An 18119-nucleotide genomic window follows, 5' to 3' on the forward strand; every position below is an offset into this window, starting at 1 on the left:
GCAAAAACTGGTTTCCGCCCGCTATCGGGGAGAGGGTGTATGCGGCGGAGGAGGAGCTAACTTGTTTTTTTGTATACTTAGTGTCGGCCTCCAGACGGCAGTAGCACACACCCACAGTCTCTGTGTCCCCCAATGAGACGAAGGAGAAATAAAACAAAAACAACACTGCCTTTAATTTTCCTGATCACCTCTCTATTAACCTGCAATACTTATGCATTGCGGGGTTTTACACTGACAGGAGAACCACCAGATTGCACTTATGACAAGGCTTGACAGCCCACCGGAGCTGGTAGAGCCCGACGTTACTGGATGACCTATGGAGCTCCTAATGGAGCAGTGACAACCAGAAGCTTCGCGCAAACATATGCCAAAGGGGTGAAGGGGAGCCCATGCCAGCTACGGAGCATCTTTTTGGACCACCATTAACCCTTGTGCAGCACCACCCTCGGCTTATACATGAGTCAATAAGTTTTCCCAGTTTTTTGTGGCAAAATTAGGGGGGGTCGGCTTATACAGAAGTATATACGGTATTCTAATTTACTGAGATAATGACTTTTGGGTTTTCATTGGCTGTAAGCCATAATCATCACCATTAACAGAAATAAACACTTGAAATAGATCACTCTGTTTGTAATGACTTTATATAATATATGAGTTTCACTTTTTGTATTGAAGAACTGAAATAAATTAACTTTTTGATGATATTCTAATTTTGTGAGAAGCACTTGTAAGCTGCATTTTATAGTACCGGCGAAAGGTATGAGGTTTCAGAAATATCACACGCAGCCCTTATCTTGTCCAAGACTGACTTTGAGCACTAACTTTTTTTATATCTGCAATATGTCAATTCCTTTAGCGCTTTTGTATCAGGCCTTCACTTAAAAAGCAATGAGGAAGTGCAAAAATGCTGAAAAAAAAACCCACAACACACACAAAACTTAACAGGTTTTGCTCCATAGCATTGTTTTTGGGGGTGACAGGACAATTGTGTACAAGATAATTGTGTACGGACTATTGTGTACAGACAATTGTGTACAGGCCAATTGTGTACAATGACAATTGTGTACAAGGCAATTGTGTACAAGGCGATTGCCCTGTACACAATTGTCCTTGTACACAATTGGCCTTGGACACAATTGGCCTGTACACAATTTTCTGTACACAATTGTCCGTACACAATTATCTTGTACACAATTGTCATGGAACCGTTTTTGGGGAATAAAACTACCGTAACGCTATAAGAAAATGTACTGTTGGCAAAACTAACGTCATCCACACCCACAAATTGCAGCTAAAAAACCTCTGCGTTTCTTTTTTTACTGCCAATAAAGTAGGTTTTGGCTGTAGAAAAAAAAACGCAGCAAAAATACTGCGTGTGAACATCGCCTAACAGGTATTCATATTTGTACAAGTTTTTTTTACATTGAGGAAAAGAAAAACTAAAAAACACCCCTTACTTCTAGATACACTTTAAAAAGTTATTTTTTCTACCCCAAACCAGGAGTGGATACGTAAAATACGGTAAATGGAAGACCTTACACTCAGGAGAAATTGCACAACATATTTTGTGGTCCATTTTCTCCTAATACTCTTGTGAAAATAAAAAAGTTTGGTTCCAAAGTAATTTTTTTGTGAAAAAAGTAAAATGTTAATTTTTTTTCCTTCCACATTGCTTTCGTTCTCGTGAAGCACCTGTAGGGTTAATAAACAACTTGAATGTGGTTTTTTAGAATGGTGTCACTTTTGGGTATTTTCTGTTATATTGACCCCCCAAACCCACTTCAAATGTGAGGTGGTCCATAAAAAAAATGGTTTTGCAAATTTTGCTGGAAAAATGAAAAATCGCTGGTCAATTTTTAACCCTTATAATGTCCTAATACAAAAATATGTTTCCAAAATTGTGCTGATGTAAATAAATAACATTTCCCACATGTCTACTTAACGGTTTTGTGCGATATGACTCTCTGATTTAAAGGCACAAAAATTAGAAGCTTGAAAATTGCTAAATTTTCTAAATTTATGCCAAATTTCCATTTTTTTCATAAAAAAATGCAAGTCATACCCAAGAAATTTTACCACTAACATGAAGTACAATATGTCACAAACAAAGAAGTATCAGAATCAGTGGGATACGATGAAGCGTTCCAGAGATATAACATCATAAAGTGACAGTGGTTGGAATTGTAAAGAGTGGCCTGGTCATTAAGTACCAAATTGGCTCTGTAACTAAGGGGTTAAATTTCCAGTACAAAAGGTTCTTAAAAAAAGCACAGCTAAGGTCAAGGATCCCATACCTACCAAACAAAACTTGGCTCTGTCACCACTAGATTGAGGAAAACCCCACAGCAGCTCTGTAGACTCAGTTGGGCCTCATATTTTTTTTCTGCACTCAGATCTTCCTCGGAGGAGAAGATCTCCCACTTTAGCTGGTAGTATTCACAGAGAAGGGCAGGAACTCCTTCAGAGATTAGTATTTTCCGTGGAGCTTCTTCAGCACTTAAATGGCACAGAGCAGGAAGCAGGAACCTGGAGAAGAATAAGATGTATAGCGACTTAGTTCTACTGGGCATCAAAAACCCTAAATCAGGCAGAGACATGTTACAGACACTGAAATAAACCATTATTTGTCCACCAAATCTCTCTCAAAAAGACCTCCAAATTATATTCCAAGGTCTAGATCTGGCAGATCTTGTTAAACCACAAAAGGCATCAGTCTTGTCAACTGCCATTTGCAATTGGTAGACTGCCAAGAGCCAGCAGTACACAATAGGCTGGGTTCACATACTTGCTGCATTTTTTTCTGAATGATGGACACCCAACCCAACAACCCAATATCAAGTAGACGTAGACACATTGACACTATAGGATGGATTAGGTTTTTATTCAGTTCTTCAGTTTATATAATGGAACTCCAAGTGCTAGTGTAAGGTTCACACTGGATCCCATTGACTAATAGGATCTGTTGGTTTCCTTTGAGATGTTGTGTTTTTTTTTTGTTTTATTAAATGCCCTGCAAAAACACATATTTGGTATTGCCGTGATTGTAATGATCTGTACTATAAAACTGATTATTTATTGTGCACAGTGAATAAAAGTCGTAAAAAAAATAATTATGTAGTTTCAACATGTAAAGTTATTAAAGTGTCAATTATACTGCATGGTGAACTCTATGAAAGAAGTTAAAAATCTATTTCAGATCTATTGTTTCTTGTTCAAGCCTCCTTCCAAAATAAAAAAAAAAATATATAAAATTATCAAAAAGTCTTATGTACTTAAAAGTGGTACAAGTGCAAAAAAAGATGGATTTTTGGTTCTTACCGTAAAATCTCTTTCTTGGAGCCTTCATTGGGGGACACAGATTACCATGGGTGTATGCTGCTGCTGCTAGGAGGCTGACACTATGCAAAAACAAGAAAATTAGCTCCTCCCCGGCAGTATACACCCACCGACAGGCACCAAGCACCTCAGTTGGTGAAAAAGCAGTAGGAGAAGCAACGAGAAAACTCTAAACAGAGGTACCAACCCAACAAGGGACTCTAAGACCCAACACGGTACGACTTAAACAGGGAGGGTGCTGTGTCCCCCAATGAAGGCTCCAAGAAAGAGATTTTACGGTAAGAACCAAAAATCCATCTTTCTTTATCGCCTTATTGGGGGACACAGATTACCATGGGACGTTCCAAAGCAGTCCCAAGGGTGGGAACAGCAATAAGGAACAAAAGTAACGGAAAGGCTTAGGTCGGCCGGTGAGCCACCGCCGCCTGCAGAACCTTCCTACCAACCACAGCATCAGACAAGGCCTGGGTATGAACCCTGTAGAACCTCGTGAAAGTGTGCAAAGATGACCAGGTTGCGGCCTTGCAAATTTGCATGGCCGAGGCCTGGTGACGAGCAGCCCACGAAGCCGCCACAGCCCGGGTGGAATGAGCTCTTACTCCCGGAGGGGGCCGCTTTTCCTGAAGACGATACTCTTCCAGAATGGTAGAACGAATCCAGCGAGCGATCGTGGATTTGGAAGCCGGAAGGCCCTTCTGGCGACCTTCAGAGATGATCAGCAAGGAATCGGACAGACGAAAGGAAGAAGTCCTCACGAGATAGACACGCAGGGCTCTAACTACGTCCAGTTTGTGGAGAGACTTCTCAAGCGGATGAGAGGGAGCCGGACAAAAAGAAGGAAGAACGATATCCTCATTGATATGGAAAGCGGAAACCACCTTTGGAAGAAAAGAAGGAACGGGCCTGAGGACGGCTTTGTCCTGATGGAGAATGAGGTAAGGGGAATGACATGACAAGGCCGCCAATTCAGAAACTCTTCTGATGGATGAAATGGCGATCAAAAAGGTGACCTTCCAAGAGAGAAGGGACAAAGGAATGTCCTGGAGAGGCTCGAACGGCGCCCTCTGGAGAGCGCTAAGGACGAGGTTGAGATCCCACGGGTCTATTGGCGAATGATGAGGAGGAGCCACGTGGGAAACCCCTTGCAGAAAGGTTTTGACCTGTGGTAGAGAAGCTAGCTCTCTTTGGAAGAGGATAGAGAGGAAACCTGGCCCTTGAGCGTACTGAGGGACAGACCCGCGTCTAACCCAGACTGAAGAAACCCCAGGATAGATGGGATAGAAAAGGCCATTGGGAAGACTCTTTTATCATCGCACCAACGGAAAAAAACCTTCCAGTACCTATAGTAAATGCGGGAAGAGGCTGGTTTCCTGGATCTGATCATAGTTTGAATAACCTGACTGGACAGACCAGATTCCTTCAGAATTGCGGTCTCAACGGCCATGCCGTCAAACTCAGAGACTGAGAATTCTCGTGGTAAAGGGGGCCTTGCGAGAGAAGGTCTGGACGGTCTGGAAGCCTCCAGGGGACGTCCGCGAGCATGTTGACCAGTTCCGCGTACCAAGGCCGTCTTGGCCAATCTGGAGTGACTAGAATCACTGGTACGCCTGCCGATTTTATCTTTTTGACCACCCGAGGGATCAGTGCCAGAGGCGGGAACAGATATGGAAGTTGAAACTGGGACCACGGAGTCACCAGTGCGTCGCACGCGACGGCTAGAGGGTCCCTGGACCTGGCTACGAACTGCGGCACCTTGTGGTTCATCCGAGATGCCATGAGATCGACATCCGGGGTGCCCCAACGGTCGCATATCTGAGAGAAAACTGCGGGGTGCAGGGACCATTCGCCGGACGCTAGGCCCTGGCGACTCAGAAAGTCGGCTGCCCAATTTTCCACCCCTGGGATATGGACGGCGGAGATTGCCGGAACATAACGTTCTGCCCAGCGGAATATCTTGGCCACTTCTGACATTACTTGCTTGCTGCGCGTGCCCCCCTGATGGTTTATGTACGCCACGGCCGTGGCGTTGTCCGACTGAATACGGACCGGCTTGCCGGATAGGAGGGGCTGCCAATGAAGAAGGGCCAGGAAGATTGCTCTGATCTCCAAAAGATTGATTGGGAGGAGAGACTCCTGTGGCTTCCAGCGACCTTGGGCCGCTTTCTGATGGAACACGGCTCCCCATCCTAGAAGGCTCGCATCGGTGGTGATGACTTGCCACTGAGGCGGAAGGAAGGACCTCCCTTGGAGAACTGACGCTGACCGTAGCCACCAAGTGAGAGACTGCCTCACTCTGAGAGGAAGCCGAATAGGACGGTCCAAGGACATCGTGGTCTTGTCCCAGGCTGAAAGCAGAGACAGCTGGAGGGGGCGAAGATGAAACTGCGCAAAGGGTACTGCTTCCATGGAAGCCACCATCTTACCCAGGACCTTCATGCAGAACCGAATGGGAATGGGAGCAGGCCTCTTGAGAGTTCTGATGCCCTTGGAAAGAGTTGTAAATTTTTCCCTTGGAAGAAAAACACGGGCTAGCTTCGTGTCGAATTCCATGCCCAGAAAGGTCAGACGCTGGGTGGGGATCAGAATGGACTTCTCCTTGTTGACTAGCCAACCTAGGTGGCTGAGAGTGTCCAGGGTTATCTGAAGGCTCCGGAGACAGTCCTGGCGAGACGAACCCTTGATCAAAAGATCGTCCAGATAAGGGATGATGAGGATCCCTCTGGAGCGAAGGATGGCTATGACGGTCGCCATCACCTTTGTGAAAACACGGGGCGCTGAAGCTAGGCCGAAAGGAAGAGCTGTGAACTGAAAGTGGTCTCCCTGAAACGCAAATCGAAGATACTTCTGATGCTGCACACAAATTGGAATGTGCAGATAGGCATCCCGAATGTCCACCGAGCAGAGGAATTCCCCGGGCTCCATGGAAGCAACCACCGACCGAAGAGACTCCATCTTGAAATGAAGAATCTTCACGTGGCGATTGAGCAATTTGAGGTCCAGAATAGGACGAAGAGAGCCGTCTTTCTTCGGGACTACGAAGAGATTGGAGTAGAACCCGGAAAACCGTTCGTCTGAGGGAACGGGAACAATGACTCCGGCGGAAAGAAGGGAGGAAATGGCCTGCAGAAAACCCGTAATCTGGGCCCGCTGTCGCGGAGGCCGAGACCGGAAAAACCGTCTGTTCGGGAGTGAAGCAAATTCGATCTTGTATCCGGATGCGACGAGTTCTCTGACCCAAGCGTCGTCGACAACGGACAGCCAAGCATCCGCGAAAAAGGAAAGTCTGCCTCCCACCCTGGAAGAAATTCTAGGTGGGGTTGACCCGTCACTTAGACGAAAATCTGCCGGAATTGGCTCCTGCAGATCTGGAATATTGTCCTCTAGATCTCCAGCGAGGAGCGGGTTTGTAGGAAGGTTTCCTCTGATCCCGCTCCCTGGTGGCGGCCGGCCGATCCTGTTGAGTGGCTCTCTCCGTGGCAGAGAAGGGACGAAAGGGCCTGAATGGTCGAAAACCCTTTCTGTTGAAAGGACGTTTTGGTCGAGATTGGGGAAGCGAAGTACTTTTACCTCCAGTGGCATCGGAAATTATCTGATCCAGCTTTGCTCCAAAGAGTCTAGAGCCATGGAATGGCAGATTGGTAAGCGACTTTTTTGAAGTAGTGTCCGCATTCCATGACTTTAGCCAGAGGACTCGGCGTACAGCTACTATGTTGCTGTTAGCCCTTGCTACGCAGCCGGCCGCGTCCAAGGAGGCGGCCAAAAGGTATTTACCCGCATGGTTAATCTGATCTGCCAGATCCGCCAATTCGTCTTGAGGAGCTGACGCTAAGATGCCTCTGCGAAGAATTTTTGCCCAAGCGGAAATGACTTTCGCCACCCAGGCGGATGCGAAAATAGGGCAGAGAGAGGCGCCAGATGCCTCAAAGATAGACTTAGCCAGAGATTCAATCTGCCTGTCAGTAGGATCTTTGAGCGATGCCCCGTCTGGCAGAGAGAGCACCGTTTTTGAGGCTATCCGGGAAACTGGAGGATCCACCTCGGGAGCCTTGGACCACTTTGAGAGCAGTTCTGCGTCAAAGGGGTACAGAACGTCCAAGTACTTGCGGCCTGAGAAACGTTGCTCAGGGTGCTCCCAGTGTTTGGATAAGGTAGTATCGAAATCGTTGTGATTGGGAAAGGTTCGAGACGGAGGTCTGGCTCGTTTAAGGAGAACCGAGCATTCCTGAGGTGGAGCCTCATCCTGTTTAATTTTTAGTGTTTGGAAGATAGCTGCAATAAAACTATCGACCATGTCCCGCGTTTTAGAAACGCTGTTCCCCTCTGAACTAGCTTCCGATTGAGAATCATCGCCTGACTGAAGGTTGTCATCCGAGGAAGGAGAAGGAGGCCTGGGAGCGGAAGGGCCCTGCGAGCTCGAGGACGAAGTGGACAGAGCCCGCTTCCTAGAAATCCTTCCCTGTCTGTCTCTCTGAAGGTCGCGGTCAGGTGTGGACGTCTCACCCCCAGAGGCGGTCGGGGCAGAGGTGGCTGAGGATAGCTGAGGCAATCGTTCTAAGACCTGGACCAGCGACTGTGATACTTTTGTCAAGTCAGAAACAGACTGTGACATTGTAACGGCCCACTCTGGGGGGAGAGAGGAGGGAAGAGCGCCCTCCGCCCGGGACTCTGAGATGCTGACATATCTGAAGGACTGCAGGGGGGGCAGAATGGGGACGATCGACCCGATGCCCACTTCTTTTTACAGCGCGCACAGGCGTAATAGGTAGCGGTGGGCCTGAAGCAGAGATCCCCTGAAGGGTTGGGCATAAGTAAACTGCACTGAATGGCCACAGAAATTAGGGAATAACTGCCGAGGAGAGCAATCCTTGCCTCAGAGCCGAGCCTACCGAGATTCTGTGCGAGCAGCAGAAGAAACGCCGAAGTGTCCCCCAAACAGCGCAGGAAGGAGTGATTCAGGCATCAGGAAATCCTTGTGCTGGAAGATGGAGGCGGAGCTTAGCGGCTGCGCCGTGACTGGTTAATAGCGACGGAGAGGGCATGGCGGAAGAGGGGGGGCTGGCATCCAAAAGAGAAAGAAGCCCTGTGATGGGCTAGAAAAGGCGCGCTGAAAGGAGCGCGCTCAGGAAGGGAGGAGGGAGAGCAGAGGAATTCCCCGCGCTGAGGGGAAGGTGAAAGTGAAAGTGCCTCCCACCCTGACGGCGCCGCAGCCCCATGCCCGACATACCGCGCTAAGGATGGCAATCTGACCCGGTCCTGCCGCTTGCGACGCTGCGGTGAGTGAGGAGATCCCCCGAGACTCCCTGACTAGAGCAGGGAAAGTGGAGGAGCGCAAGCGGCTGTGTGAGCGCGCGGCAGGCAGAAAGGGCGGGAGATTCAAATCTGTGGACCTGAAACCAACAAGGTCCCTTCTTCTCCCATGTCACTGAAGCTTATGCGGGGCCGGAGGGAACGTACAGGCACTTACCTGACGTCCCTGAAGAGGATGACCACAGGGGCCCACGGGGAAACGGCAGGCCGCTGGGGGGGGGAAGGAGTCCTCTGTACCCGCATCCTGCAGAAGACGGCTTGGAACACCTACGATCGCCGTCTTCCTCTCAGCCCTGTCCCGAGAAAGGGGTGAGGAGTGGGATTAGGCAAGGACCAGCCACCTGTCCGCAACCCTTATCACCGGAAGGTGATAGGGAAAAGTCCTGCCTGCGGTACTGAGAGTTGCGAAGTGGGTAACACCACACTGCTCGCTCAGCCGCATGATATAGGAAATCAGGGTGATAACTATACCCTGTTTCCCAATGGAAAAAACCTAAAAGACAAAAGAGGGAGAAAATTAAAAAGTTCAAACTAAACCTGAAAGGAAAATTGGATTAAAACTGCGGATCTGGGGAGATCCCGGTCCGCCTCCTACAGACACTAAGCACAAACTGAGGTGCTTGGTGCCTGTCGGTGGGTGTATACTGCCGGGGAGGAGCTAATTTTCTTGTTTTTGCATAGTGTCAGCCTCCTAGCAGCAGCAGCATACACCCATGGTAATCTGTGTCCCCCAATAAGGCGATAAAGAAAAAAGAAAGATAATAATAAGCCTTCATACAGCTCTGTTAGTGGAAGATTGTATAAAATACATGGTTCTCAGAATACCATGACAAATTATTTCTGGGGTAAGAGTTTATTTATTCTACAAAATAAGAAAACCATAGAAATTTTGTATCACCACGTTCATAATGAGCCACAGAATAAAATTAACAGTTTTATTTATGCAGCTCGGCAAATCATGTAATAATTAAAACGCATAGAAAAGTACTCCAAAATTATGCAGGTGACAAATATCCTGAAAATTAGGAAAAAAAAGGATGGGTGAGCACTCACATATGACTGATAAAAAAAAAGGTTATAGCTACTGGAATGCGACATTAGAAAAGAATAAAAGCCAAAATCGACTGACATCAAGGGTTTAAAGAAGCACTCCCAACAAAGTTTTTATGCTCTTACTATATTGCAATCATCATATTATATAGCACTGTGTATTTACAATTGCTCATTTTGCCTTTCTACCCAGACAATTCTTCTCTTTTCCATTAGGTCTATGACATTACGTGATAAAAAAAAAAAAAATGACTAGCTGAATCCTTCTAAGCTCTAGGTAGAAACTGGGGGAGTTAATTTTCTCTGCACAAGTCACTGCAAAAGTCCCTGGTAGGGGAAGGAGTGGAGCAGCTGGGCCAGGAGTTGAAAAACAGGATGATTTGTGCTGTTAGAAGAGACTTCCTGTTTCTACACAGAGAAGAGAAGAATTAGCTGGGCAGAAAGGCAAAATGAGCAATTGTAAGTGCACAGCGACATATAATATGATTACTGCAATATATTAAGAGAATAAAAACTTTGATGGGAGGAGTGCTTCTTTAACACAATATTCTTCTCAATGGAGAAAAGCTGCCGCCAGCCGTGTTGGGCAGCTGTTTATTGTGTAGCAGCTGACAACTATTGAATTTATATAGCCAACATAAAACATTGGTGAAGGAGTAAGAAGTGTTTTGGCACCTTATCGCATCGCCAGGCCACACTGCACCCCAGCTGCTGCTCAGTAACGCCATCTGAGGTGCTTCCTTGAGTTGCTTCCTACAAGTAACTCCCCGCTGAAACCATGTGCGCATGTAATTTACAAAGAAAGGCAACAGCTGGATGACTTCCTGCCTAAGACAGGAGGTTTCTTCCGCAAGCCAGGCTCCAAGTAACCTGACTGATGCCAGAACAAAAGGATCCTCTATTTTCTCCCAACCCACCTGAAATACAAGAAAATCGTCAATTAAAATAGGCCGAAAGCAGATTGAAGAAAGCATTACATTCAAACACAAAAGTCCAAGTTTACATAACGCTAGCGGAGTCAGATATGGAATCACATAAGGAATGGCCATGTGGAAGCTTATATTAGACTAGCTACATTACCCTGTGTAAAGCCATGTCCGTGTGCAAGCTTCCATTACTCTAGCTGTGTTCGATATGACGTCACACGCAGTATATACTGAACGATAGGACATACCTGCTGTAAATAGTACATAACGGCTGCACAGGCCTCCTGCATCACTTGAAGGAGCTGCAGTTTCTGCACATCTCCTAGTACTGGATGTCCCTCCTCTTTTGTACATTCCTGAATACCCATCTCGACCAAGGCATAACAGGCTGTGGCAGTAGCTTGTCTTGAATCCAATGGCATAGGGTCTTCCAGTGCCATCCTTATCTCCACACATGCCAAGTTCACCAGCAGAGACAAGAATTTTGATTTTTCTCCTTTGCCATCAATCATGATCCAGGATGATCCATAAACGTTTGAGAGGCATGCTGCAAGCTTAAACGCTGGGTCACGTTGGGAAACGCTAAGCTTACTACTCATGATTACAAATAAGCCTTTAGAGAGATGTTTTAGGCTGTTTACTCCCCAAGAGGTCTCCAATAAAAGCGGTGATGGAGGAAGGAACACGGGAAGGATTTCAGCCAAGTGGAATTTACGACTACCACATTCATTTCCAAAGTCCTCACTAAGTTCAACCAGCAAACACTGAAGGTCACTGCGGCTTTTCTTCCAGCACATATCTGGCAGGGAGGTGAGCAATGATGTAAGTATTCTAAGGGCTTGTGTCCATCCATGATTCTGCTTCACATAAGCCTCACACAAGGATGATAGAGTTCCACCAGAAACTAACTGCTTTGCCCCCTCAGTAGATGCAAGGATGCCAACAAGGCATTGGTAAGCATCTTCCACCATAGAGGTCAAGTCTTTGTTGTCTTCCTGGCAAGATATATTCAAAGTTTCATTCACAATTGGAATTTTGTTGATAACCTGTGGATGTGAAGCAAGAGATGGGTCTGTGCAGAAACAAGCCAAAAGAGTTAACCCGAGGCTTCGAAACAAGTACTCCGGGCATCCATCAGGTGTAGTCTTTGTAAGGAAAAGGCGATTTAGGAAAGAGAAGCCAACTGCATTAAAAATCCTATGTCGTGTGCTGCCATCCAGTTCCTGGGCGTGAGCGCATTTTGTTACCTGAGGAAAGCAATGAAAACCATATAGTTTTACCACTGAAGAAAAAAAAAAAAGAGCGGTGGTAAATAATTTAAGGGGTATTCCCATCTTCAAGATCCTATCCCAATATTTAGGAGGTGTAATATTATTATTAACAGCAAATGCCTCCAATTAGAAATGTAGTATAGTTCTTCTAATATGCTATGTTGCTTCCCCCATGTGCAGGGCATTGCAGTAGTTTGGGTACCCATGGTTATAACCACAAATAACCAACTGGTACTATATGAGTGGTCGTTGCACATCTCCAAGTAAGGCAAATGCTGTACAAGACAAAACCAATGCGAGCGAATTCTATGCATAAAATAAGCTGCGTTTTGCAGTACCAGCACAAGCAATAAGACTTCAGAAATCTCACACACACATTACTTCCCCCCCATGCGTACTGAGCCCTGCAGTGGTTTAGCATGACACAGCATGCCAATTCTATCAGCACTTTACACCCAAAATGAAAAATTAATGGTTGATCAACACAAGCAAATCCGCTTAAAAAAAACGCAAAGAAGAGGTGCAATTTGTATGAAGCATTTTCTTGCTAACACTTCGGCTTTGATGCAGAACAACATGCTGGAATTAGATCATGTGGACAAACCCTATAGGTTTCTTGACCACTATTCTGGGCTGGAGCTGAGTAATTAACCCCTTAAAGGGAACCGGTCATGTCCTTTTTCTGCTATTAAAACTGCCCCCAATGTTTTGATGATGCACACTGCAACACACGTTTATCGCAAGCAAAATTCCCCAGTATTTAGCGCAAAAATCCCTTTTTATACTTTGATGATTGCCCCACACACCTTCTGTTTCAGTCATAGGGGTGGGCAGCTCTAGCTTGTCAGTCACGGTCAGTCAAACACATTCTGAAATTCTCCACGCCTATCGTATTATAATTCTTTCCTGTCACTGCTCCCTAGGTCACAGCAGTTTCCCAGCAGATCCTGCACGTGCATAATTAGCTTTCTGATCGTGCGCACTGAATCTGGGTGTATGTCCCAGCTTATTATCCTATGTGCGCATGCTCCGAGCCGCTGAGAGTCTGTGACCACACGACACTGTGCGCTCTCACAAACTATCGTGTCACTGTGTTCTCGCTCGCCACTCTGACGCCCAGCGGCTCTGGAGCATGCGCACATAGGATATGAAGCTGGGACATACACCCAGATTAAGTGCGCATGCCCGGAAAGCTGAGCATCATTGAGCAAGCGCAGGATCTGCTGGAAGATTGCGGTGACGTAGGGAATGCCAATACAATAGGTGTGGAGAAAGTTAACCGACAAGCTAGCGATCTCACCCCTATGACTGAAACAGAAGGTATGTGGGGCTATCAAAGAATAAAAAGTGATTTTTGAGATAAACATGTTAGTGATTCAATGAGCTGACATCGGGGGGGAAGTTTAATAGCAAAAAAAAACCACATGATAGGTTCCCTTTAATGACTGGGTCTGAGATTCCTTTCTTCATGACTGGTCAATTTTACTTTTTCTTTTTTACTTTTTGTTTTTTTGATTCTCCATGTTTCAGTAGCCATAACTTTTTTTTTTAACGTACTTTGCCCTCCAAGAGAACATTTTTTATTCTCTTTAAATGTGCATTTTTCTACTTTAACTGGGGAAATGCAGTTTAGTCCCAGTTACAGGAGAAATCAGCTCATAACAGTGACAAAAATCAGCGGCAGAGCTAGTCGGCTGTGCTATTCTATTAATGTACAGAAACCTTTTCACGTCTCTCGATACATTAAAGCGGTTTCTGCGCTTTAAAATAGGGAATGCTCTAAATGAAAGCAGTACCAATTACATAAAAATTAAATCCACTTCTGCTCATGTGGTCCCTGAAGTGATAACGTGGCACCCACATCATCTGCCTCAGTGGTCACGTGCTGTACAGGCAAAAGATGGAAGAAACGTCATCACTTCAGTGGGCATCATGGCAGTGAAGACACAAACGGTTATGCAATGGTCATGTTCCCAAGACAGGACACCTATGGACAAGCCTATGGACATACGGTGATGGAGATCATGTGCTCAGTGCAGGATATGGAATTACTGAGGATTTATGCTACACAAGACAAATTCAGTAGAAGAACAGCAATCTTAAGAAACTTCATTCAAATTCTGATGGTACTATTCCTTACCAGGAGCAACGCCGCAAACTGCTCACTATCATTCTTTGCTGCTCTAAGAACTTCCAAGCAACGTTCCAGGGCAGAATTCTGGGCGCTGCCATCTGCGGGCATCTCCGCCATTATTCCAAATAACTGAAAGAACAAACACAAAGCATTAGACATGAATAAATCACCAGGAAAGAAACAGAACCTTTCCAATGTGACTAGAATAGAGGGGCGTTAGATTTTAGTAGGTCGGCATGTGAAAGCCCAGACCCATGGGCCTGTTTCACACATCAGTTTTTTTGGTCAGTCAAAATCCGTTAAAATGGCGGATAACAGATCCGTTCCTGTACTGACCACAACGTTTGGCACCGGACCGTTATTTTAACGGATCCGTCAAAGGAAGATTTTTAAAGGACCTGCTGCCTGGGGAAGGGGAGAGAGAGAGAGAGAGAGAGAGAAAGAGAGAGAGAGAGAAAGAGAGAGAAAGAGAGAGAAATAAAGAGAGAGAGAAAGAGAAAGAGAGAGAGAAAGAGAAAGAGAAAGAGAAAGAGAGAGAAAGAGAGAGAAAGAGAGAGAAAGAGAGAGAAAGAGAGAGAAAGAGAGAAAAAGAGAGAAAAAGAGAGAAAAAGAGAGAGAAAGAGAGAAAAAGAGAGAAAAAGAGAGAAAAAGAGAGAAAAAGAGAGAAAAAGAGAGAAAAAGAAAGAGAGAGAGAGAGAAAGAAAGAAAGAAAGAGAGAGAGAGAAAGAAAGAGAGAGAGAGAGAAAGAAAGAAAGAAAGAAAGAAAGAAAGAAAGAAAGAGAGAGAGAATTTTTCAGCCGCCAGAACAGAGTTTAGGGTTAAATTTGCGGCTGAGTGAAGTCTTTCGGGCACGCGCAGTGAGAAATGCGGATCCTGCCGCTCGAAAAAACGTTGCATGGTCCGTTCGGGCATGTCGGTGGACGTTAAAATTTTGGCAGATCCGCAAAAAAACGGATCCAACGGATGGCCATCCGCCAAGTCCCGCTGGTAATGCAACTCAATGGGGAAAAAAACGGATCCGCCAAGAAAAATGGCGGATCCGTTTTTTTTTTGCAAAACGGCGGATTTTGACTGATGGACACAAATGGATGTGTGAAACAGGCCATAGTTTTCAGGCATCAGCCTGGCTCAGTACTCCAGGTACAACACTCAGTGAGCAGCAAGAAGCCTTTTACATTCAGGGTCTCTGTGTGGAGTGAGGGGGAAAAGCTGAAATGATGTCATGAAGACCCCCACTCTGAGGTGGGGGATAAAGGAGCTTTCTTCATGTTACCAGCCCTCATATCGCCAACAGGAGACGAGGCGTACCCTTATGTTCTGCCTGGGTCCGACTATCACATTATTCATTTCATACACAATGTAACACTAATGTAAGACTGTATGAGGGTGCCCACAAATAGAAAGTGCCAGGTGGCACTATCAGGAAGCCAGCATGTGGTATATTATGACTATTTCATCATTCAGGCTTGATAGTGTGAAAACTGGCAGCAAATTTAACAGACAAACAGTAAGCACCGATTTACTGTCTTGTTTTTAGAAATCATTAATATACATAAACATTCTGACTCGTTACACATCTTATCAGAGAATGCGGCTTCTTTTTCCTCCTGAACTGATCACTCTCACAATTCTCAATTCACGGGTAATATCAGATTTTTCTATTACAATGAAGGAAATGACATTTGGTGCTCATAACTACAGGAGAGATGAGTGGACATCGTCAGCTGCCAACTTATTCGGAACGCTATAGCGCTTACCAAAGAAGCTGACTCGGAACCCGAATACCTGGAGCGTTCCCGATGATCAGCTGATCGGGCCGCAGCTGCAGGTGTCGTGGCTGTGTGACAGTCACAGCATATGCATGGAGAGCCTGTGTGTTGTGACTGTCAGACAGCTGTGGCGCCGATGAGCTGATTATTGGGAGCGCTCCAGTTATCTGGGTTGCCGATGCAGCTTCTTCGGTAAGCGCTATAGCTTGCTGAGTAAGGAGGGAGCGGACGACGCTCGCTGATGTCTACTCATAATGTACTTGACGTCACTTCATTGCGGGCCGCACTGCTGAGGAGACGCGCTGCAGAGACCAATAGCGGGGGAATGGGGAGAGATGAGCATTGTATTATTACTTTTTTAAATCAGTGGGTACATTGTGGTGGTCGTAATACGGGAGTAATATCCCCCATCAAGGACTATGGGGAGTATATTATACTACATCGAGCACCAAGGGGAGCTCATTATACTATGTCGAGCACCAAGGGGAGCTCATTATACTATGCCGAGCACCACGGGGAGCTCATTATACTATGCCGAGCACATTATACTATGCCGAACACCACGGGGAGCTCATTATACTATGCCGAACACCAAGGGGAGCTCATTATACTATGCCGAGCACCAAGGGGAGCTCATTATACTATGCCGAGCACCAAGGGGAGCTCATTATACTATGCCGAGCACCACGGGGAGCGCATTATACTATGCCGAGCATCACGGGGAGTGCATTATACTATGCCGAACACCAAGGGGAGCTCATTATACTATGCCGAACACCAAGGGGAGCGCGTTATACTTTGCCGAGCACCACGGGGAGCGAATTATACTATGCTGAGCACCATGGGGAGCGCATTATACTATGCCAAGTACAACGAGGAGTGCATTATACTATGCCGAGCACCAAGGGGAGCTCATTATACTATGCCGAGCACCACGGGGAGCGCATTATACTATGCCGAGCACCACGGGGAGCTCATTATACTATGCCGAGCACCAAGGGGAGCTCATTATACTATGCCGAGCATCACGGGGAGCGCAATATACTATGCCGATCATCAGGGGGAGCGCATTATACTATGCCGAACACAAAGGGGAGCTCATTATACTATGCCGAACACGAAGGGGAGCGCGTTATACTATACCGAGCACCAGAGGGAGCTCATTATACTATACCGAGCACCACGGGGAGCGCATAATACTATGCCGAGCACCATGGGGAGCGCATTATACTATCCCGAGCACCACGGGGAGCTCATTATACTATGCCGAGCACCACAGGGAGAGCATTACACTATACCGAGCACCACAGGGAGCTCATTATACTATATCGAGCACCAATGGGAGCTCATTATACTATGCCGAGCACCACGGGGAGCTCATTATTCTATGCTGATCACCACGGGGAGCTCATTATTCTATGCTGATCACCACGGGGAGCTCATTATACTATACCGAGCACCATGGAGAGTGCATCATACTATGCCAAGCACCACGGGGAGCTCATTATACTATACCAAGCACCACGGGGAGCTCATTATACTATGCCGAGCACCACGGGGAGAGCATTATACTATATCGAGCACCACGGGGAGCTCATTATTCTATGCTGATCACCACAGGGAGCTCATTATTCTATGCTGATCACCACGGGGAGCTCATTATACTATACCGAGCACCATGGAGAGCTCATTATACTATACCAAGCACCACGGGGAGCTCATTATACTAGACCGAGCACCACGTGAAGAGCATTATACGATGCCGAGCACCACGGGGAGCGCATTATACTATATCGAGCACCACGGGGAGCTCATTATACTATACCAAGCACCACGGGGAGCTCATTATACTAGACCGAGCACCACGGGGAGCTCATTATACTATACCAAGCAACACGGGGAGCACATTATACTATGCCGAGCACCACGGGGAGCTCATTATACTATGCCGAACACCACGGGGAGAGCATTATACTATACCGAGCACCACAGGGAGCTCATTATACTATACCGAGCACCAAGGGGAGCTCATTATACTATGCCGAGCACCAAGGGGAGCTCATTATACTATGCCGAGCACCCACGGGGAGCTCATTATACTATGCCGAGCACCCATGGGGAGCTCAGTATACTATACCGAGCACTATGGGGAGTACATCATACTATGGTGATCACCACGGGGAGTCCATTATTCTATGCTGATCACCACGGAGAGCTCATTATACTATGCCGAGCACCACGGGGAGCGCATTATACTACGCTGAGCACCACGGGGAGCTCATTATACTACACCGAGCACCACGGGGAGCTCATTATACTATACCGA

At 46.4% G+C, this 18119-nt stretch overlaps 1 protein-coding gene across 7 annotated transcripts in view; it reads right to left on the minus strand.

Moving 5' to 3' along the window:
- NCDN (neurochondrin) overlaps positions 1–18119 on the minus strand; it is a 55336-nt gene that overhangs the window by 33210 nt on the left and 4007 nt on the right. For all 7 annotated transcript variants that reach the window (XM_073563076.1, XM_073563033.1, XM_073563024.1 and 4 more), the window contains exons 2-5: positions 14031–14153; positions 10868–11866; positions 10369–10610; positions 2299–2526 (exon numbers count right to left, since the gene is read on the minus strand). In XM_073563076.1, the coding sequence (XP_073419177.1) occupies positions 2299–2526; positions 10369–10610; positions 10868–11866; positions 14031–14153 (1592 nt within the window). The remainder of the gene's footprint in view (positions 1–2298; positions 2527–10368; positions 10611–10867; positions 11867–14030; positions 14154–18119) is intronic.

This window comes from Dendrobates tinctorius, unplaced genomic scaffold (genome assembly GCF_039654945.1).
Source record: "Dendrobates tinctorius isolate UK_male_01 unplaced genomic scaffold, ASM3965494v1 ptg000015l, whole genome shotgun sequence".
Classification (NCBI taxonomy): Eukaryota; Metazoa; Chordata; class Amphibia; order Anura; family Dendrobatidae; genus Dendrobates; species Dendrobates tinctorius.